Source organism: Schistocerca nitens, chromosome 6 (genome assembly GCF_023898315.1).
Source record: "Schistocerca nitens isolate TAMUIC-IGC-003100 chromosome 6, iqSchNite1.1, whole genome shotgun sequence".
NCBI lineage: Eukaryota > Metazoa > Arthropoda > Insecta > Orthoptera > Acrididae > Schistocerca > Schistocerca nitens.
The window spans coordinates 568,876,548-568,894,570 of record NC_064619.1 but is presented as its reverse complement, the minus strand read 5'-3'; the positions used below and the strand labels follow the sequence as shown (position 1 = coordinate 568,894,570).

The following is an 18,023-nucleotide window of genomic DNA, read 5'->3' as shown; positions in this document are numbered from 1 at the left end:
GGAAAAATATATCTAAAAACAAAGATGATGTGACTTACCAAACGAAAGCGCTGGCAGGTCGATAGACACAAAAAAACAAACACAAACATACACACAAAATTCAAGCTTTCGCAACAAACTGTTGCCTCATCAGGAAAGAGGGAAGGAGAGGGAATGACAAAAGGATGTGGGTTTTAAGGGAGAGGGTAGGGAGTCATTCCAATCCCGGGAGCGGAAAGACTTACCTTAGGGGGAAAAAAGGACGGGTATACACTCGCACACACACACACACATATCCATCCACACATATACAGACACAAGCAGACATATTTAAAGACAAAGATTTTGGGCAGAGATGTCGGTCGAGGCGGAAGTGCAGAGGCAAAGATGTTGTTGAATGACAGGTGAGGTACGAGTGGCGGCAACTTGAAATTAGCGGAGATTGAGTCCTGGTGGGTAACGGGAAGAGAGGATATATTGAAGAGCAAGTTCCCATCTCCGGAGTTCAGATAGGTTGGTGTTGGTGGGAAGTATCCAGATAACCTGGACGGTGTAACACTGTGCCAAGACGTGCTGGCCGTGCATCAAGGCATGTTTAGGCACAGGGTGATCCTCATTACCAACAAACACTGTCTGCCTGTGTCCCATCATGCGAATGGACAGTTTGTTGCTGGTCATTCCCACATAGAATGCATCACAGTGTAGGCAGGTCAGTTGGTAAATCACGTGGGTGCTTTCACACGTGGCTCTGCCTTTGATCGTGTACACCTTCCGGGTTACAGGAGTGGAATAGGTGGAGGTGGGAGGGTGCATGGGACAGGTTTTACACCGGGAGCGGTTACAAGGATAGGAGCCAGAGGGTAGGGAAGGTGGTTTGGGGATTTCATAGGGATGAACTAACAGGTTACGAAGGTTAGGTGGACGGCGGAAAGACACTCTTGGTGGAGTGGGGAGGATGGATCTCATTTCAGGGCAGGATTTGAGGAAGTCGTATCCCTGCTGGAGAGCCACATTCAGAGTCTGGTCCAGTCCCGGAAAGTATCCTGTCACAAGTGGGGAACTTTTGTGGTTCTTCTGTGGGAGGTTCTGGGTTTGAGGGGATGAGGAAGTGGCTCTGGTTATTTGCTTCTGTACCAGGTCGGGAGGGTAGTTACGGGATGCGAAAGCTGTTGTCAGGTTGTTGGTGTAATGGTTCAGGGATTCCGGACTGGAGCAGATTCGTATGCCACGAAGACCTAGGCTGTAGGGAAGGGACCGTTTGATGTGGAATGGGTGGCAGCTGTCATAATGCAGGTACTGTTGCTTGTTGGTGGGTTTGATGTGGACGGACGTGTGAAGCTGGCCATTGGACAGATGGAGGTCAATGTCAAGGAAAGTGGCGTGCGATTTGGAGTAGGACCAGGTGAATCTGATGGAACCAAAGGAGTTGAGGTTGGAGAGGAAATTCTGGAGTTCTTCTTCACTGTGAGTCCAGATCATGAAGATGTCATCAATAAATCTGTACCAAACTTTGGGTTGGCAGGCCTGGGTAACCAAGAAGGCTTCCTCTAGGCGACCCATGAATAGGTTGGCGTACGAGGGGGCCATCCTGGTACCCATGGCTGTTCCCTTTAATTGTTGGTATGTCTGGCCTTCAAAAGTGAAGAAGTTGTGGGTCAGGATGAAGCTGGCTAAGGTAATGAGGAAAGAGGTTTTAGGTAGGGTGACAGGTGATCGGCGTGAAAGGAAATGCTCCATCGCAGCGAGGCCCTGGACGTGCGGAATATTTGTGTATAAGGAAGTGGCATCAATGGTTACAAGGATGGTTTCCGGGGGTAACAGACTGGATAAGGATTCCAGGCGTTCGAGAAAGTGGTTGGTGTCTTTGATGAAGGATGGGAGACTGCATGTAATGGGTTGAAGGTGTTGATCTACGTAGGCAGAGATACGTTCTGTGGGGGCTTGGTAGCCAGCTACAATGGGGCGGCCGGGATGATTGGGTTTGTGAATTTTAGGAAGAAGGTAGAAGGTAGGGGTGCGGGTGTCGGTGGGGTCAGGAGGTTGATGGAGTCAGGTGAAAGGTTTTGCTGGGGGCCTAAGGTTCTGAGGATTCCTTGAAGCTCCGCCTGGACATTGGGAATGGGATTACCTTGGCAAACTTTGTATGTGGTGTTGTCTGAAAGCTGACGCAGTCCCTCAGCCACATACTCCCGACGATCAAGTACCACGGTCGTAGAACCCTTGTCCGCCGGAAGAATGACGATGGATCGGTCAGCCTTCAGATCACGGATAGCCTGGGCTTCAGCAGTGGTGATGTTGGGAGTAGGATTAAGGTTTTTTTTAAGAAGGATTGAGATGCAAGGCTGGAAGTCAGAAATTCCTGGAAGGTTTGGAGAGGGTGATTTTGAGGAGGAGAAGGAGGGGAGGTGGGTCCCGCTGCGACGGAGGACGGAACTGTTACAGGCAGGGTTCAATTTGGATAGTGTCCTGGGGAGTAGGATCATTGGGAGTAGGATTAGGATCATTTTTTTTCGTGGCAAAGTGATATTTCCAGTAGAGAGTACGAGAGTAGGACAGTAAATCTTTGACGAGGGCTGTTTGGTTGAATCTGGGAGTGGGGCTGAAGGTGAGGCCTTTGAATAGGACAGAGGTTTCGGATTGGGAGAGAGGTTTGGAGGAAAGGTTAACTACTGAATTAGGGTGTTGTGGTTCGAGATTGTGTTGATTGGAATTTTGAGGTTTTGGAGGGAGTGGAGCTGTAAGTGGGAGATTGAGTAGATGGGAGAGACGGGGTTTGTGTGCAATGAGAGGAGGTTGAGGTTTGCTGGAAAGGTTGTGAAGGGTGAGTGAGTTGCCTTTCCGGAGGTGGGAAACCAGGAGATTGGATAGTTTTTTGAGGTGGAGGGTGACATGCTGTTCTAATTTGCGGTTGGCCTGTAGGAGGATGCTCTGAACAGCCGGTGTGGATGTGGGAGAGGTAAGATTAAGGACTTTTATTAAGGATAGGAGTTGACGGGTGTATTCATTGGCTAAGTTGATGTGTAGGTGAAGGATTAGGTGGGTGAGGGCAATGGATTGTTCAGTTTGGAACTGGTATAGGGACTGATGGAAAGAAGGGTTGCAGCCAGAGATGGGAACTTTAAGTGTGAGGCCTTTGGGGGTAATGCCAAATGTTAGACAAGCCTGAGAAAATAGAATATGGGAGCGTAATCTGGCTAGGGCGAAGGCATGTTTGCGGAGGGAATGTAAATAAAACTTAATGGGGTCGTTGTGGGGGTGTTGTCAGGGTGACATGGTATTAGAAGGTGGAAAGTGTAACATGAGGCTGAAATGAAAATGAAAATAAAAATATATGGGGAGAGATAAAGGTGAACTGGAAAGTAACTGGAGATCTGGTGTGAAAAAGGCGAAAAGGTGTTGGTTACAGCTGGGCTATGTTGGACTTGGGTTGGTAGACAACGATGTGCACAAAGGTTAGGTAGTTGTTTTGCCGCCAAAACACGTTAAAGGACGGAGAAATTCGGGAAAATTTCGAAAAAACTGCGTGTAATGTATTAAAAGGAGTGGTTTTGTGGTGGCAGATTATGAAAATGAGGCTAACAATTGTCTGACGATCAAATAATGACGTTAAAACCTGTGGGAAGCGGCTAAAAATTATCAGTGATTTGGAAAAACAGAAATGGAAATAAAGCGAAAGTTATTAGAAATAGCCGAAATGGTTGTTTAAAAGGTGAAAGGAACTGTTTGTGAACTAGAAACGGTGGATTTTATAGCAGCGGTAGTGTTGAAAGTGGCAAAAAAAATTTTTTTTGGTTATGGTTTGGAAGTGGGTTACGTATTATTGAGTATATATAGGCGGGATAAAATTGTATAGCAGATTACAGTAAAAAGGAGAAGGTGAAAATAAGGTGAAACTACTGGCAAAAACACAAAGAGAAAATAAGATGACAGGAAAGATATCAAAATGCAACAGTGACAATAACAAACGTAATTGTTGGGTTCAAATTAATGATATTAATATAATAGAGGGAAACATTCCACGTGGGAAAAATATATCTAAAAACAAAGATGATGTGACTTACCAAACGAAAGCACTGGCAGGTCGATAGACACAAAAAAACAAACACAAACATACACACAAAATTCACGCTTTCGCAACAAACTGTTGCCTCATCAGGAAAGAGGGAAGGAGAGGGAAAGACAAAAGGATGTGGGTTTTAAGGGAGAGGGTAAGGAGTCATTCCAATCCCGGAGCGGAAAGACTTACCTTAGGGGGAAAAAAGGACGGGTATACACTCGCACACACACACATATCCATCCACACATATACAGACACAAGCAGACATCCTCTCCAAACCTTCCAGGAATTTCTGACTTCCAGCCTTGCATCTCAATCCTTCTTAAAAAACCTTAATCCTACTCCCAACATCACCACTGCTGAAGCCCAGGTTATCCGTGATCTGAAGGCTGACCGATCCATCGTCATTCTTCTGGCGGACAAGGGTTCTACGACCGTGGTACTTGATCGTTGGGAGTATGTGGCTGAGGGACTGCGTCAGCTTTCAGACAACACCACATACAAAGTTTGCCAAGGTAATCCCATTCCCGATGTCCAGGTGGAGCTTCAAGGAATACTCAGAACCTTAGGCCCCCTGCAAAACCTTTCACCTGACTCCATCAACCTCCTGACCCCAGCAACACCCCGCACCCCTACCTTCTATTCACAAACCCAATCATCCCGGCCGCCCCATTGTAGCTGGCTACCAAGCCCCCACAGAACGTATCTCTGCCTACGTAGATCAACACCTTCAACCCATTACATGCAGTCTCCCATCCTTCATCAAAGACACCAACCACTTTCTCGAACGCCTGGAATCCTTATCCAATCTGTTACCCCCGGAAACCATCCTTGTAACCATTGATGCCACTTCCTTATACACAAATATTCCGCACGTCCAGGGCCTCGCTGCGATGGAGCATTTCCTTTCACGCCGATCACCTGTCACCCTACCTAAAACCTCTTTCCTCATTACCTTAGCCAGCTTCATCCTGACCCACAACTTCTTCACTTTTGAAGGCCAGACATACCAACAATTAAAGGGAACAGCCATGGGTACCAGGATGGCCCCCTCGTACGCCAACCTATTCATGGGTCGCCTAGAGGAAGCCTTCTTGGTTACCCAGGCCTGCCAACCCAAAGTTTGGTACAGATTTATTGATGACATCTTCATGATCTGGACTCACAGTGAAGAAGAACTCCAGAATTTCCTCTCCAACCTCAACTCCTTTGGTTCCATCAGATTCACCTGGTCCTACTCCAAATCGCACGCCACTTTCCTTGACATTGACCTCCATCTGTCCAATGGCCAGCTTCACACGTCCGTCCACATCAAACCCACCAACAAGCAACAGTACCTGCATTATGACAGCTGCCACCCATTCCACATCAAACGGTCCCTTCCCTACAGCCTAGGTCTTCGTGGCAAACGAATCTGCTCCAGTCCGGAATCCCTGAACCATTACACCAACAACCTGACAACAGCTTTCGCAACCCGTAACTACCCTCCCGACCTGGTACAGAAGCAAATAACCAGAGCCACTTCCTCATCCCCTCAAACCCAGAACCTCCCACAGAAGAACCACAAAAGTTCCCCACTTGTGACAGGATACTTTCCGGGACTGGACCAGACTCTGAATGTGGCTCTCCAGCAGGGATACGACTTCCTCAAATCCTGCCCTGAAATGAGATCCATCCTCCCCACTCCACCAAGAGTGTCTTTCCGCCGTCCACCTAACCTTCGTAACCTGTTAGTTCATCCCTATGAAATCCCCAAACCACCTTCCCTACCCTCTGGCTCCTATCCTTGTAACCACCCCCGGTGTAAAACCTGTCCCATGCACCCTCCCACCACCACCTACTCCAGTCCTGTAACCCAGAAGGTGTACACGATCAAAGGCAGAGCCACGTGTGAAAGCACCCACGTGATTTACCAACTGACCTGCCTACACTGTGATGCATTCTATGTGGGAATGACCAGCAACAAACTGTCCATTCACATGATGGACACAGTCAGACAGTGTTTGTTGGTAATGAGGATCACCCTGTGGCTAAACATGCCTTGATGCATGGCCAGCACATCTTGGCACAGTGTTACACCGTCCGGGTTATCTGGATACTTCCCACCAACACCAACCTATCCGAACTCCGGAGATGGGAACTTGCTCTTCAATATATCCTCTCTTCCCGTTACCCACCAGGCCTCAATCTCCGCTAATTTCAAGTTGCCGCCACTCATACCTCACCTGTCATTCAACAACATCTTTGCCTCTGCACTTCCGCCTCGACTGACATCTCTGCCCAAACTCTTTGTCTTTAAATATGTCTGCTTGTGTCTGTATATGTGTGGATGGATATGTGTGTGTGTGTGCGAGTGTATACCCGTCCTTCTTTCCCCCTAAGGTAAGTCTTTCCGCTCCCGGGATTGGAATGACTCCCTACCCTCTCCCTTAAAACCCACATCCTTTTGTCATTCCCTCTCCTTCCCTCTTTCCTGATGAGGCAACAGTTTGTTGCGAAAGCTTGAATTTTGTGTGTATGTTTGTGTTTGTTTTTTTGTGTCTATCGACCTGCCAGCGCTTTCGTTTGGTAAGTCACATCATCTTTGTTTTTAGATATAAAAATGGACTTACCTACATACACGGAAATCTGTACTAGAAAAGATGTAGGGGGTAAAGTTTTGATTAATCTTGGTGATACAGGAAAAAAATGAACAGAGTAGCACATAAGACAGAAAACAGATAACAGTTTGAACACGACATATGACAACAAAGACTGACAAGAGGGTTACATATGAAGGAATGATGGTCACATAGAGTAACATAGCAACGAAAACAGTAAATTATGGCAAAATAAGGTAATTGGATTGAAAAAAAAAAATCTACTCACCAAGTGGCAGCAGAACACACACATAAAAGATTCGGAGCACATCACTGGTCACTCCGTATTATCTTAGTCTGGAATGCATTAATCAGCTACTTCGACAAGAGCATGACTTCCGAACATCATGCCCTGAAATGAGATCCAATCTGTCTGAGATTTTGCCCACCACACCAAGAATAACTTCTCATCATCTTCCCAATCTCTGCAATATTCTTGTCAGACCCTATGCTCCTTCTGCACCCATCTCCATACTCTATGGCTCCTACTCTGTAACCATACCCGCTGCAAGATTTGCCCTGCGTACCCTCCTACCACCACCCATACCAGTCCTGTAACTGGCAAAACATACACTGTCAAAGGGAGAGCCACCTATGAAATGACACACGTAATATACCAACTGTTTTGTATACACTGTTTGGCATTTTACATTGGCATGACTACCACCAAATTATCAAATAGGATGAATGGACATCGGCAGACAGTGGACACTGGCAACACGCACTATCCTGTTGCACACCATGCTCTACAACATGACAATCGTGGCCTCAGTGCCTGTCTCACCACACACACCATATGTATTCTTCCCACAGATACCAGTTTCTCAGAACTCCGCAGGTGGGAACTTGCGTTACAACATGTCCTTGGTTCTCGCCACCCACATGGCCTTAATTTACATTAATTTTTTCCATCTCAGCATTTCTTCATGGTAACTACTCCTTTCTGCACTCCTTTTCAGTTTTCTAAATCTTTCATTTTCTCACCTGTCTATTTTTCGCTGCCGCCCCCCACTCCTCTGTTATGTACAATGCACTTAGCTTTTCACTCATATTAAGTCATGCATGATGTTTAAGCAGTAATCTCTGTCGTGCAAATTACCCTGTCTTCCACTTTTAAGCTCTCAGGTTTTCAAAGCTTGTCTGATGTAGTGCCCAACAATCAGTCTTTCCTTCTCATCCTGCCTAGTAAGTCTCACCTGACCCGCAGTTCTGGGTGACTTTCCTGAAATCTACCCCTTTTTCTAGATGTCTCTAGCCGTTTTCCTTCACCCCTCTTCCTTCCCCTTCAACCCTTCTGCCTGAAGAGGGAGCCACTGGCTCCAAAAGTTTGCCTAATTACAATCTTGTATGTGTGTGTTCTGCTGCCACTTGTTGAGTAGACCTTTTTATCTAAACAATTAACTTATTTTGTCAAAGATTGATTGTTTTCATTGTTATAATTTCATTCATTGATGATTCTAAATTATCTTACCATACTCTGTTGACTGTTGTAAAGTTAAAAGATAAAATAATGGGAAAGTTCTGGATATAATTATTTTATCATCAAATCTGTGAAAGGAGTACAGAGAAAATAATAAGCCAAAGATGAGAACTGTAACACTACTTAACCCTCTAACTGTGGGTGATTTTCCGATTTTTCCATACAGAATCGTGTGGCATTTTTATCTGATAATTACAATAGTATTAAGGATACAATAACAAGAAAACCAAAAGCTTACCTTTTCACTGACATGCAACATAAATAATGTAGGAAACATGAAAACCACATTCAACACTATAAAAGCAAGATAAACTTAGTGATAAATTTTCTGAGTGTTTTATATCTTAAGGCAAGGTTCCACATACTAACTCAGAAATATGGTTGCAAAACTGCTGCCATGAGGAGGTATACGTATAAAAATGTGAGTGTAATTGGAGAACATGATAAACAACATTCCCACTGTTTTCGCCAGGAAATAGCAACCTCTGATATTCCAGACCAACAGAAAAAAGATTTGATGGGAAAACTGCAGCCTATGGTATTCCAGAGCAACAGAGAAGTATTCGACTAGAAAATCGCAACTTCCGTTGTTCAAACAGAACAGAAATTATGTCTGATGGGATAATTGTAGGCCCTGTGAAACTGTCCAAAAATTGCTGAATGAACATGCCCATGTTGTTCATGGCTGGAAGGTTAAATAATAAGTTTAACGTTTTTAGAAAGGATTAAATAGTTCAAGTATGTATTGTAACTTACCTCACTTTGTCAGGATTTTTAGATATCAATTCACAAAGTTCATTCCAAAGTTGATGATTGGATTTTCCATGTTTTGAAACAAAATCTTCTTTATTAACTATGTAAGCTAACTTCACAGCTGCCTCATCTAGTCTTTCAATTGATGTAAGATATTCTATATAATCTTCAGTATCTTCTGGACATAACTATAAACACAAAATAAAACTTTAGTATCTACAGTCCCCTACAGCTGACATTTTGATGCTTATAAGCAAGCTCATAAAAGATTACCTTTAAATACCTTCTAAAGACTCTCACAGCTGTTTCATGTATGTCATATTTCTTCAAGAATTTCAAGTACAACGGCCAAACACGATGGTGCTGTGTAATTGGCAATGCACGCAATGCCCTGTCAAACAGCTGTCGTGTCCTTGTTATGCGACATTGATCCATCAGGAACTGGCAATAATCTAGCCATATTCGAGGCATCTATACAACAAGAAGGAACACAATTTTCACAGTAAAGTAATGCTGCAAATACAGCACATATTAGTCAAAATGGTCTACTCCATCTTAGATGTGGATTAATTCAAGTTAATATAAATAAACAAGAGAAATATTTCCATAATAGCCAATTGCAGGATTTGTCATAAATATCTGACCTCTATCATAATCTAAATATCCATCTTTAGCATAAGAAAGCAATACGGAAACAGCTACACAAAATCAGTAGTACGGAGGATGAAATAACTACTTTAGCTTGATGGAAGAATTCAGAGAGTGCCAAATATTCCACGAATATCATGTACACAACTTTTGTAAAACATTCTTAAGTACTGCTCTCTTTTATAGTATTTTCATCAAGATGATATACACAAAAAGGGTGAAGGTGTTCACAAAAAGACCCTAGGGTTGTAACTGGTTGGTTTAGGTAATATGGAAGATTCATGATGTTCACAATTATTTACTATATGAAAAATGACATTGTCTTCATGAAATGCTACTGAATAAGGTTGATAAACCACTGTTTAATACACCATGTGAAACTGTTCTGTTATCAAAATTGAAAACTTTGAACAAGGGCCCCAAGGAGAAGAAGGTGGAGGTTAGAGTGCTCACAGAGACCATACAGTCTGTTGCTTTCTTTTGAACCATATGTTAATGGAATAAGAAATGGAGTGATTACCAGCGGTAAAATGCATTCACTGCTGCACTGCTATTTAAGATGCCAACCACATAACTGGCAACATGTAGGACCTCCTTTTATTGTTACAATCTAAAAACATGAAGAACAGTTATTGATGGACTTTAGAGCAAACTGATCGGATACACAATCAATGTTCTAAATTACCCCAAAGATACTTGATGGGGGATGGGATTCAAATCGAGCCTCTGAACAGAGTAGTCAGCAAATCCATGTCGTTTTCTTAAAACCATAATACAATGACAAAGAACTGTCATAAGCAGGTCAGTTAGATTTACTTAGACAGTCAATACACACTCTATACCACCAGACACCTGTTGGAGAGACCACAAAAATCATTAGGTTGATAAAAAGCAGTAACTTTTCAAGTAAAGAACTAAAATATTGAGCAGAGTTGGTAGCATTCCTTTGGAGTAGTCTATATACCTCGTTAAAGGGTTAAGGTGCATTTCCTGAGAAACTGACACATGTGATAGTAACTCCCATTTATAAAAGTGAAGGAATGCAACTGACCTCTTAAAGATCTATCATCCCCCCCCCCCCCCAAAAAAAAAAAAAAAAAAAAAAAAAAAAAAAAAAAAAATCTATTTCTGTCAGAGACAGAAATGGCTCTGGAAAATGAGTTGAATGGCATGCATGTGTTTTTTAATGTATTTCACCACATGGAATTCTCATGCATTTGGGTGTGTGTATAAATAGTGTATGTTTGACATGTCCTAATTAGCTGTCTTTAATTTTGTTGTTTATGTGTACAATATGTTATCAATTCAGAGTTTTAACTCCATCTCCAGACATCCATGTGACTGTTCATTCACTTATTGAATACAGTGAGAAAATCAAATAGCATACACGGGGCATGAGGCAGTTGAGCCCTTGAGGTGTGGTGAAACCAATAATCCTAGAGGAGAAAACACTAATGAAAAATCCTGCCAGCTCAGGAGTAGAAAACTGACAGACCCACAACTGGTCTAACCCTGCACAGCACCTATAATGCAGCTTGGGGATATTTGTCATTACCAAAAACCTTGCAAATATGCCTCAGAATGGAATAGAACCCTATAAAATGAAAAAGATTAGATGCATAGATTTACGAGTCAGCACATGGAATGTTAGAAGTCTATACAGACCAGGAGCTGTCAAAACTGTAGTTTCTGAGTTGGAGGATAAAATGTTGATGTCACTGCATTACAAGAAACTGCATGGTGTGGGGAAGGGATTTTACATGGGAATAAATCACTAACTTTTTATGAAGGCTACAAAGAGGCATGAGCATGGAACAGGATTTGTAGTGAGTGACAGTTTGGTAAGGAAAGTAAAGGGTTCGGTGCAGACAGCAAATTGATATCATATGTCACCACAAGGGAAGTATAAGTAGATTAACACTTGTTAATGCAAATGCACTGACAAATGTTACTATGGGGCGAAAAGCGAGTTTTATGAAGAACTGGGAAGATCCGTGTAAAGCAATGGTATCAGAAATATTAAGGCCATTTTGGGATATTTCAATGACAATTTGAGAAAGGACTTGCTGAATGCTGAAAATCCTGAGAATGTCTTCCCAGAAGGAAGAATTGCAGGGGGTGTAGAGGAAGAAGAAATTGTAGTGACTCAGCAGGACTTAGAAAGAGCCATTAAGAAACTGAAGAATGATAAGGTGCCAGGAGATGCTGAAGGCAGGAGGTGAAACATTTGAGGAATAGATATACAATCTCATAAGTGACTTGTGGAGAAAGGATGTGAACCCAAAAGACTGAAAGCTCGCTACCATTAGCCCATTGCATAAAAAGAACAGCAACAGGAATTATAGCAAGCACTGAGATATGTCTCTGTTAAGTAGGTGACAAGGTGATGTCATTTCACTAGTGCTTTTTAATTTGATCCTGGAGAAAGTAATTCAGGAAATAAAGAGAGCAGGGAAAGAGGTGATGCTAAATGGAAGAACACAGTTATGGGGATATGCAGACGACACTGCAGCCATAGCAGAGTATGGTATTATTTTTTGGGGTAATTCTTCTGATTCAAAAAGGGTATTTTTGGCTCAAAAACGGGCTGTTCGAGCTATATGTGGTGTAAGTTCGAGAACCTCTTGTCGACCCCTATTCAATAGTCTGGGAATTCTGACATTGCCCTCACAGTATATATTTTCTTTAATGTTGTTTGTTGTTAGCAATATTAGCCTATTCCCAAGAGTTAGCAGCTTTCACTCAGTTAATACTAGGCAGAAATCCAATCTGCATGTGGAATGCACTTCCTTGACTCTTGTGCAGAAAGGAGTGCAGTATTCTGCTGCATCCATTTTCAATAAGCTACCACAAGAACTCAAAAATCTTAGCAGTAGCCCAAACTCTTTTAAGTCTAAACTGAAGAGTTTCCTCATGGCTCATTCCTTCTATTCTGTCAAGGAGCTCCTGGAAGAGCTAAAAAATTAAGCAAATTCCAGTATTACATTGTTGATTTTCTTTATTTAAACTTACGACTTGTCACCTGAATATGTTTTTTTATATTTCATTTTATCTGTTTCTAATATCGTGTTATAATTTCATGTATTGACTCGTTCCATGACCATGGAGACTTCTCCTTAATTTGGTCCCACGGAACAATAAACAAATAAATAAATAAAAACTAAACTGATAGTCCAGTAATTTTGACAGCTTCAGCATCTGCTTTCTTTGGAATTGGAAATATTATATTCTTCTTGAAGTCTGAAGGTATTTTGCCAGTCTCATACATCTTGCTCACCAGATGCAAAAATTTTTGTCATGGCTGGCTCTCCCAAGGCTATCAATAGCTTAAATGGAGTGTTGTCAACTCCTGGGGCCTTGTTTTGGCTTTCAGTGCTTTGTCAAAATCTTCACGCAGTATCATATCTCCCATCTCATCTTCATCTCCGAAACTCTCTACAACCTCTATTTCTTTCAATTTATCCAGGCATCATCTCCTTAAAATCCTGCCTTTTTGCAGTTTCTTCAGTTTTAATCTGCAGTTCATAACCAATAAATTGTGGTCGGAGTCCACCTCTGTCCCTGGAAACATCTTACAATTTAAAACCTGGTTCCAAAATCTCATTCTTACCATTACATAATCAATCTGAAACCTTCCAGTGTCTCCAGGTCTCTTCCACGTAAGCAACCATCTGTCTTGATTCTTAAACAAAGTGTTAGCTATCCTCTGTGCAAAATTCTACCAGGCAGCTTCCTCTTTCATTCCTTTGCCCCAGCCCATATTCACCTACAACTTTTCCTTCTCTTCCTTTTCTTGCAATTTAATTCCAGTACCCCATGACTATTAAATTTTCATATCCCTTAACTATCTGCATAATTTCTTTTATCTCATCATACATTTCCTCAAGCTCCTAATCATCTGTGGAGTTAGTTGGCATATGAACTTGTACTACTCTGGTGGGTGTGGGCTTCACATCTATCTTGACTACAATAATGCATTCACCATTCTGTTCATAGTAGCTTATCCACGTTCCTATATTTTTTTTTTTTTTTAATTCATTATTAAACCTACTCCTGCATCACCCCTATTTGATTTTGTGTTTATAATCCTGTATCCACCTGGCCACAAATCATGTTCTTTCTGCCACTGGACTTCACTAATTCCTACTATCTCTAACTTTAATCTATCCATTTCCCTTTTTAAATTTTCTAACCTACCTGCCCAATTGAGGAGTCTGACATTCCACGCTCCAGTCTGTAGAACATCAGTTTTGTTTCTCATGACAATGATGTCCTCCTGAGTAGTCCCCACCCAGAGGTCTGAACAGGGAACTATTTTATCTCTGGAATATTTTACCCAAGACGGTGCCTGCAGTAGCCACCAGAAAGATCGCGGGAGGCGCACATCAGCACGGCACGTCACGGACGGTAGTTGCCCCAAGTAGAGTCCCGTCCACCAGAGGGCATGCGTGAATTCGGACGTGACCTCTGCTGGCGTAACAACAACAACAACAACAACAACAACAACAACAACAACTCAGGCAGCACGGGACGTGCCCAGTCAGTTAACATCGAGCATGCCTAGGGCACAGTCCCGGTCTACGCCAAGTGAAGTGAGACGTAAACGTGAACAGCGATATTACACAATTGGCGACGAGTAGGGTCGTTCTTTCGCGTGTTGCATCGTTGTTCCGGTTTCGCAGCTTCTCCACGGCATGGAACAAGTGCTTCTGGCGTTGCTCTCCACGCAGTCTGCTCCAGCGCCATTCCCTCCTCCCTTTCCCCCGTATGACGAGACGGCGGAGGATTGGGACGCATATGAACATCGCCTTCGGCAGCATTTCCAGGCATTTCATGTTGCCGATGCAGAGGTATGTTGTGCTCTCTTCTTGGCTTGGATATCTCCCTCACTGTATCAAGTTGTGCGGCAGCTAGTGCCGTTGCAGGAACCCTCGTCCTTGACTTTTGACGCACTGTGTTCATTGCTGTCTTCATATTATCGCCGCCGCACGCATGTTGTGGCGGCTAGGGTCGAGTTCTATCAATGCAAGAAACAGCCCCATCAGTCTTACCGGACGTGGGCCGCTACCCTGCACGGTCTTAGTCGCAAGTGTCACTTTGTCACGGAGCAGTCGCAAGAGTCGTATGCCCACGTTGTGGTACGCGACGTCATTGTTCGTTCGGCCCCTGATAAGGAGGTCCGGCAACGAGCCCTGCAGTTAGAAGACCCTTCCCTCGAGGAAGTCCTGCCCATTGCTCAATCGTATGAAGTCTCTCACACCGCTGGTCAACAGCTGGAAGCGTGGTGTGACGTCGCGGCGGTTCAGGGCGGCGCGGCCGCGTCCACTGCGTCCGGGGTGGACGACATGCGAGCCGTAAAATCTGGCCGTTATGGCCGCTCCCGCACGGCGCGTAAACAGAATTCCGGCTGCCGGCCCCTGTTGCCGTCCTGTGCGTCGTGCTATATACATCATGATCGGTCAGAGTGCCTCCAGCGTTGGGCCGTTTGTCGCAAATGGAATAAAAAAGGTCACATTGCTACAGTTTGCCGCTCAGCCTCAAAAAAATCGAAGGAAGCAGGTACAGAGGACATGGATGTTGACATTCAGGAAGTTTCGTCAGGCCAGGCTCCCGACGCATTGGCACTCAAACTCTTTATCGAGGTGTCGGTTCTGTCGCGCCGGTTACAACTGAAAGTAGATACGGGCGCGGCAGTTTCGTTGTTGAATGCACAAACTTATTCCGACCTTGGATCGCCCCCGTTGGCGCCAGTTTACCGGCGTCTACGCAGTTATGGTAAACAGTTCATTCCCCTACTGGGTCAATTCACTACCGACGTGACTTACAAATCAGTCACTCGGCCTATTACTTTTATTGTTGTCAGTGACGCGAGCTCCGCTAACCTTTTTGGCCTGGATGCCTTTCAACCTTTCGGTTTTTCTATCGCTGACACCATACAGTTGGTCTCCGAAGACGTTCCCTATCAATCATTGGAATCTTTGATCTCAGACTTTCCAGATATCTTTGAGGAGGGCCTGGGGCGTGTTTCAGATTTTGAAGCTCACTTAACGTTGAAGGCGTCGGCTCGCCCGCGTTTTCTGCACGTGAGGCAGATCCCCTTGGCTCTCCGCCCTCAGGTAAAGGAAGAGCTAGACCGGCTGACGGCCCTAGGGGTCGTTCTTCCCATTTCTTCTAGTGAGTGGGCTTTGCCCCTCGTTATTGTAAGGAAGCCCTCGGGAAAATTACGTCTTTGTGGCGATTTCAAGGCCACCATTAATTCCAAATTGGTGGTGGACACCTATCCTTTGCCTCGTGCTGATGAATTGTTCTCCGCAATGGCGGGAGGCCAATATTTTTCGAAAATCGATCTTTCAGAGGCTTATCATCAGATACCACTTGATGAGGACTCCAAACGGCTGGCGGTCGTCAACACCCCGTTTGGCCTTTACCAATATCAGCGGTTGGCCTTCGGAATATCCAGTGCCCCGGCGATATTCCAGCGTTATCTTGAGCACGTCACGTCGACAATCCCTCATTGTATTAATTACCTGGATGACATAATTGTCACAGGCCGCAGCACGAAGGAACACTTGCACAACCTTCGCACCCTCTTTCTCAAATTCAGGTCTGTGGGCTTGCGTTGCAACCTGCATAAGTCAAACTTCTTCCAACCATCCATTGAGTATGTGGGCTACACCATCTCTCAGCACGGCGTCCAGCCACTAGGAAGTTTGGTCCAAGGTATCGTCGACCTTCCTCGGCCCACTTCGCTGAAAGAGTTACAAGCTTTTTTAGGCAAGATAGCCTATTACCACCGGTTCATTCCCAGGGCTTCCACCATAGCCCGCCACCTGTACTGCCTTCTGCGCAAGGGTGTTCCTTTTGATTGGTCGCCTGCATGCGAGTGAGCGTTCAACTCGTTGAAGGGCCTCCTCACGTCAGCGCCTTGTTTGGCTACTTTTGACCCCCATAAGCTGTTGGTCCTGGCTACAGATGCTTCGCAGTATGGGGTGGGGGCGGTCCTGGCCCATCGCAACACAGATGGTTTCGAGCAACCACTGGCGTTTGCGTCTAAAACTCTTAGTCCCGCGCAGGCCCATTACTCCCAGGTGGAAAAAGTGGCTTTGGCCATTGTCTACGCTGTTACCAAGTTTCACCCTTTCTTGTATGGCACGAAGTTTCAGTTAATCACTGACCATAAGCCGTTAATATCGTTATTTGGCCCCGCCTCTCAGATTCCGGATAGGGCGGCCCACAGACTACAGCGCTGGGCCTTGTTCCTCTCTAAGTACCATTATGACATTCATTTTCGCCCTACTGGACAGCATGCCAATGACGACGCTCTTTCCCGTCTTCCGGTGGGCCCGGATCCTAAGTTCGATCGAGAAGAGATTATGTGTTTTCATTTGGATGTGGCGTCCCGCCAAGCGGTTGATGGCTTCCCGATCACTAGTTCCAGAGTCGCCAGGGAAATGGCAGCTGACCCAGTTCTCCGGCAAGTAGTTCACCTCATTCAGCAGGGGTTGTCACCCTGCCCTCCCGGCCAGGCCTCGGACCCTCTTCATAATTATTTTATTCTATGAGACCACCTCTCGGTCTTGGAAGGAGATCTCCTTCTGGCTACCGATGATACAGCTCCTCACGTGGTTGTTCCTGCCAGTTTACGAAGGAAGGTCCTCACGTTATTACATGCGGGGCACTGGGGTGTTTCCCGTACTAAAACCTTGGGTCGCAGACATGTGTACTGGCCCGGTATTGACAGAGAAATTGAGCACTTGGTGGCCGCCTGTTCCCAGTGTGCGAGCCAACAGACATCTCCCAGGGCAGCGTTCTCTTCCTGGCTGCCGGCAACCCAAGCATGGGAACGTGTTCACATCGATTTTGCGGGCCCGTTTCTCAATGGCTTTTGGCTCTTTGTCATTGATGCTTATTCCCGATTCCCATATGTGGTTCGCTGCTCCTCAACCACTTCAGAAGTTGCAATCCAGGCACTAGCAAAAATCTTCTCTGTGGAAGATCTGCCAATCACCCTGGTCTCGGACAATGGACCGCAGTTTATTTCGCAGACTTTCCAGGATTTTTGTAGGCGCTTCGGTGTTCGGCACGTTTGCTCTCCCCCCTTCCATCCACAATCGAATGGGGAAGCCGAGCGCATGGTGCGCACATTTAAGACGCAGATGAAAAAGTATGTGCACGAATTTCCTGCAGAGGAGGCATTGACGTTTTTCCTGACGGCATACCGGACCACACCAATAGGAGAACGCAGCCCCGCAGAGCTCCTCCATGGGCGCCAACCTAGGACTCTGCTGCACCTCCTCCGGCCTGGTCCTCGCCAGTCTTTGCAAAACGGAGTACCTGGCTTTCCACTGGGTATGTCGGTCTGGGCACGTGGGTTTGGTCGCAATCCACGTTGGATACCGGCGGTGGTCCTGCGCCGAAATGGCCGCCGGCTCTATACCTTGCAGGCAGGGGACCGGATGGTACGTCG

General features: G+C 45.0%; 1 protein-coding gene across 1 annotated transcript in view; it reads right to left on the bottom strand.

The window, feature by feature from the left end:
* The window catches only part of LOC126262772 (pre-mRNA-splicing factor syf1 homolog), a 149,654-nt gene that overhangs the window by 64,810 nt on the left and 66,821 nt on the right, over positions 1-18,023 (bottom strand). Inside the window, exons 5-6 of the mRNA XM_049959588.1 lie at positions 9,182-9,379; positions 8,912-9,096 (exon numbers count right to left, since the gene is read on the bottom strand). Coding sequence (XP_049815545.1) covers positions 8,912-9,096; positions 9,182-9,379 — 383 coding nt within the window. The remainder of the gene's footprint in view (positions 1-8,911; positions 9,097-9,181; positions 9,380-18,023) is intronic.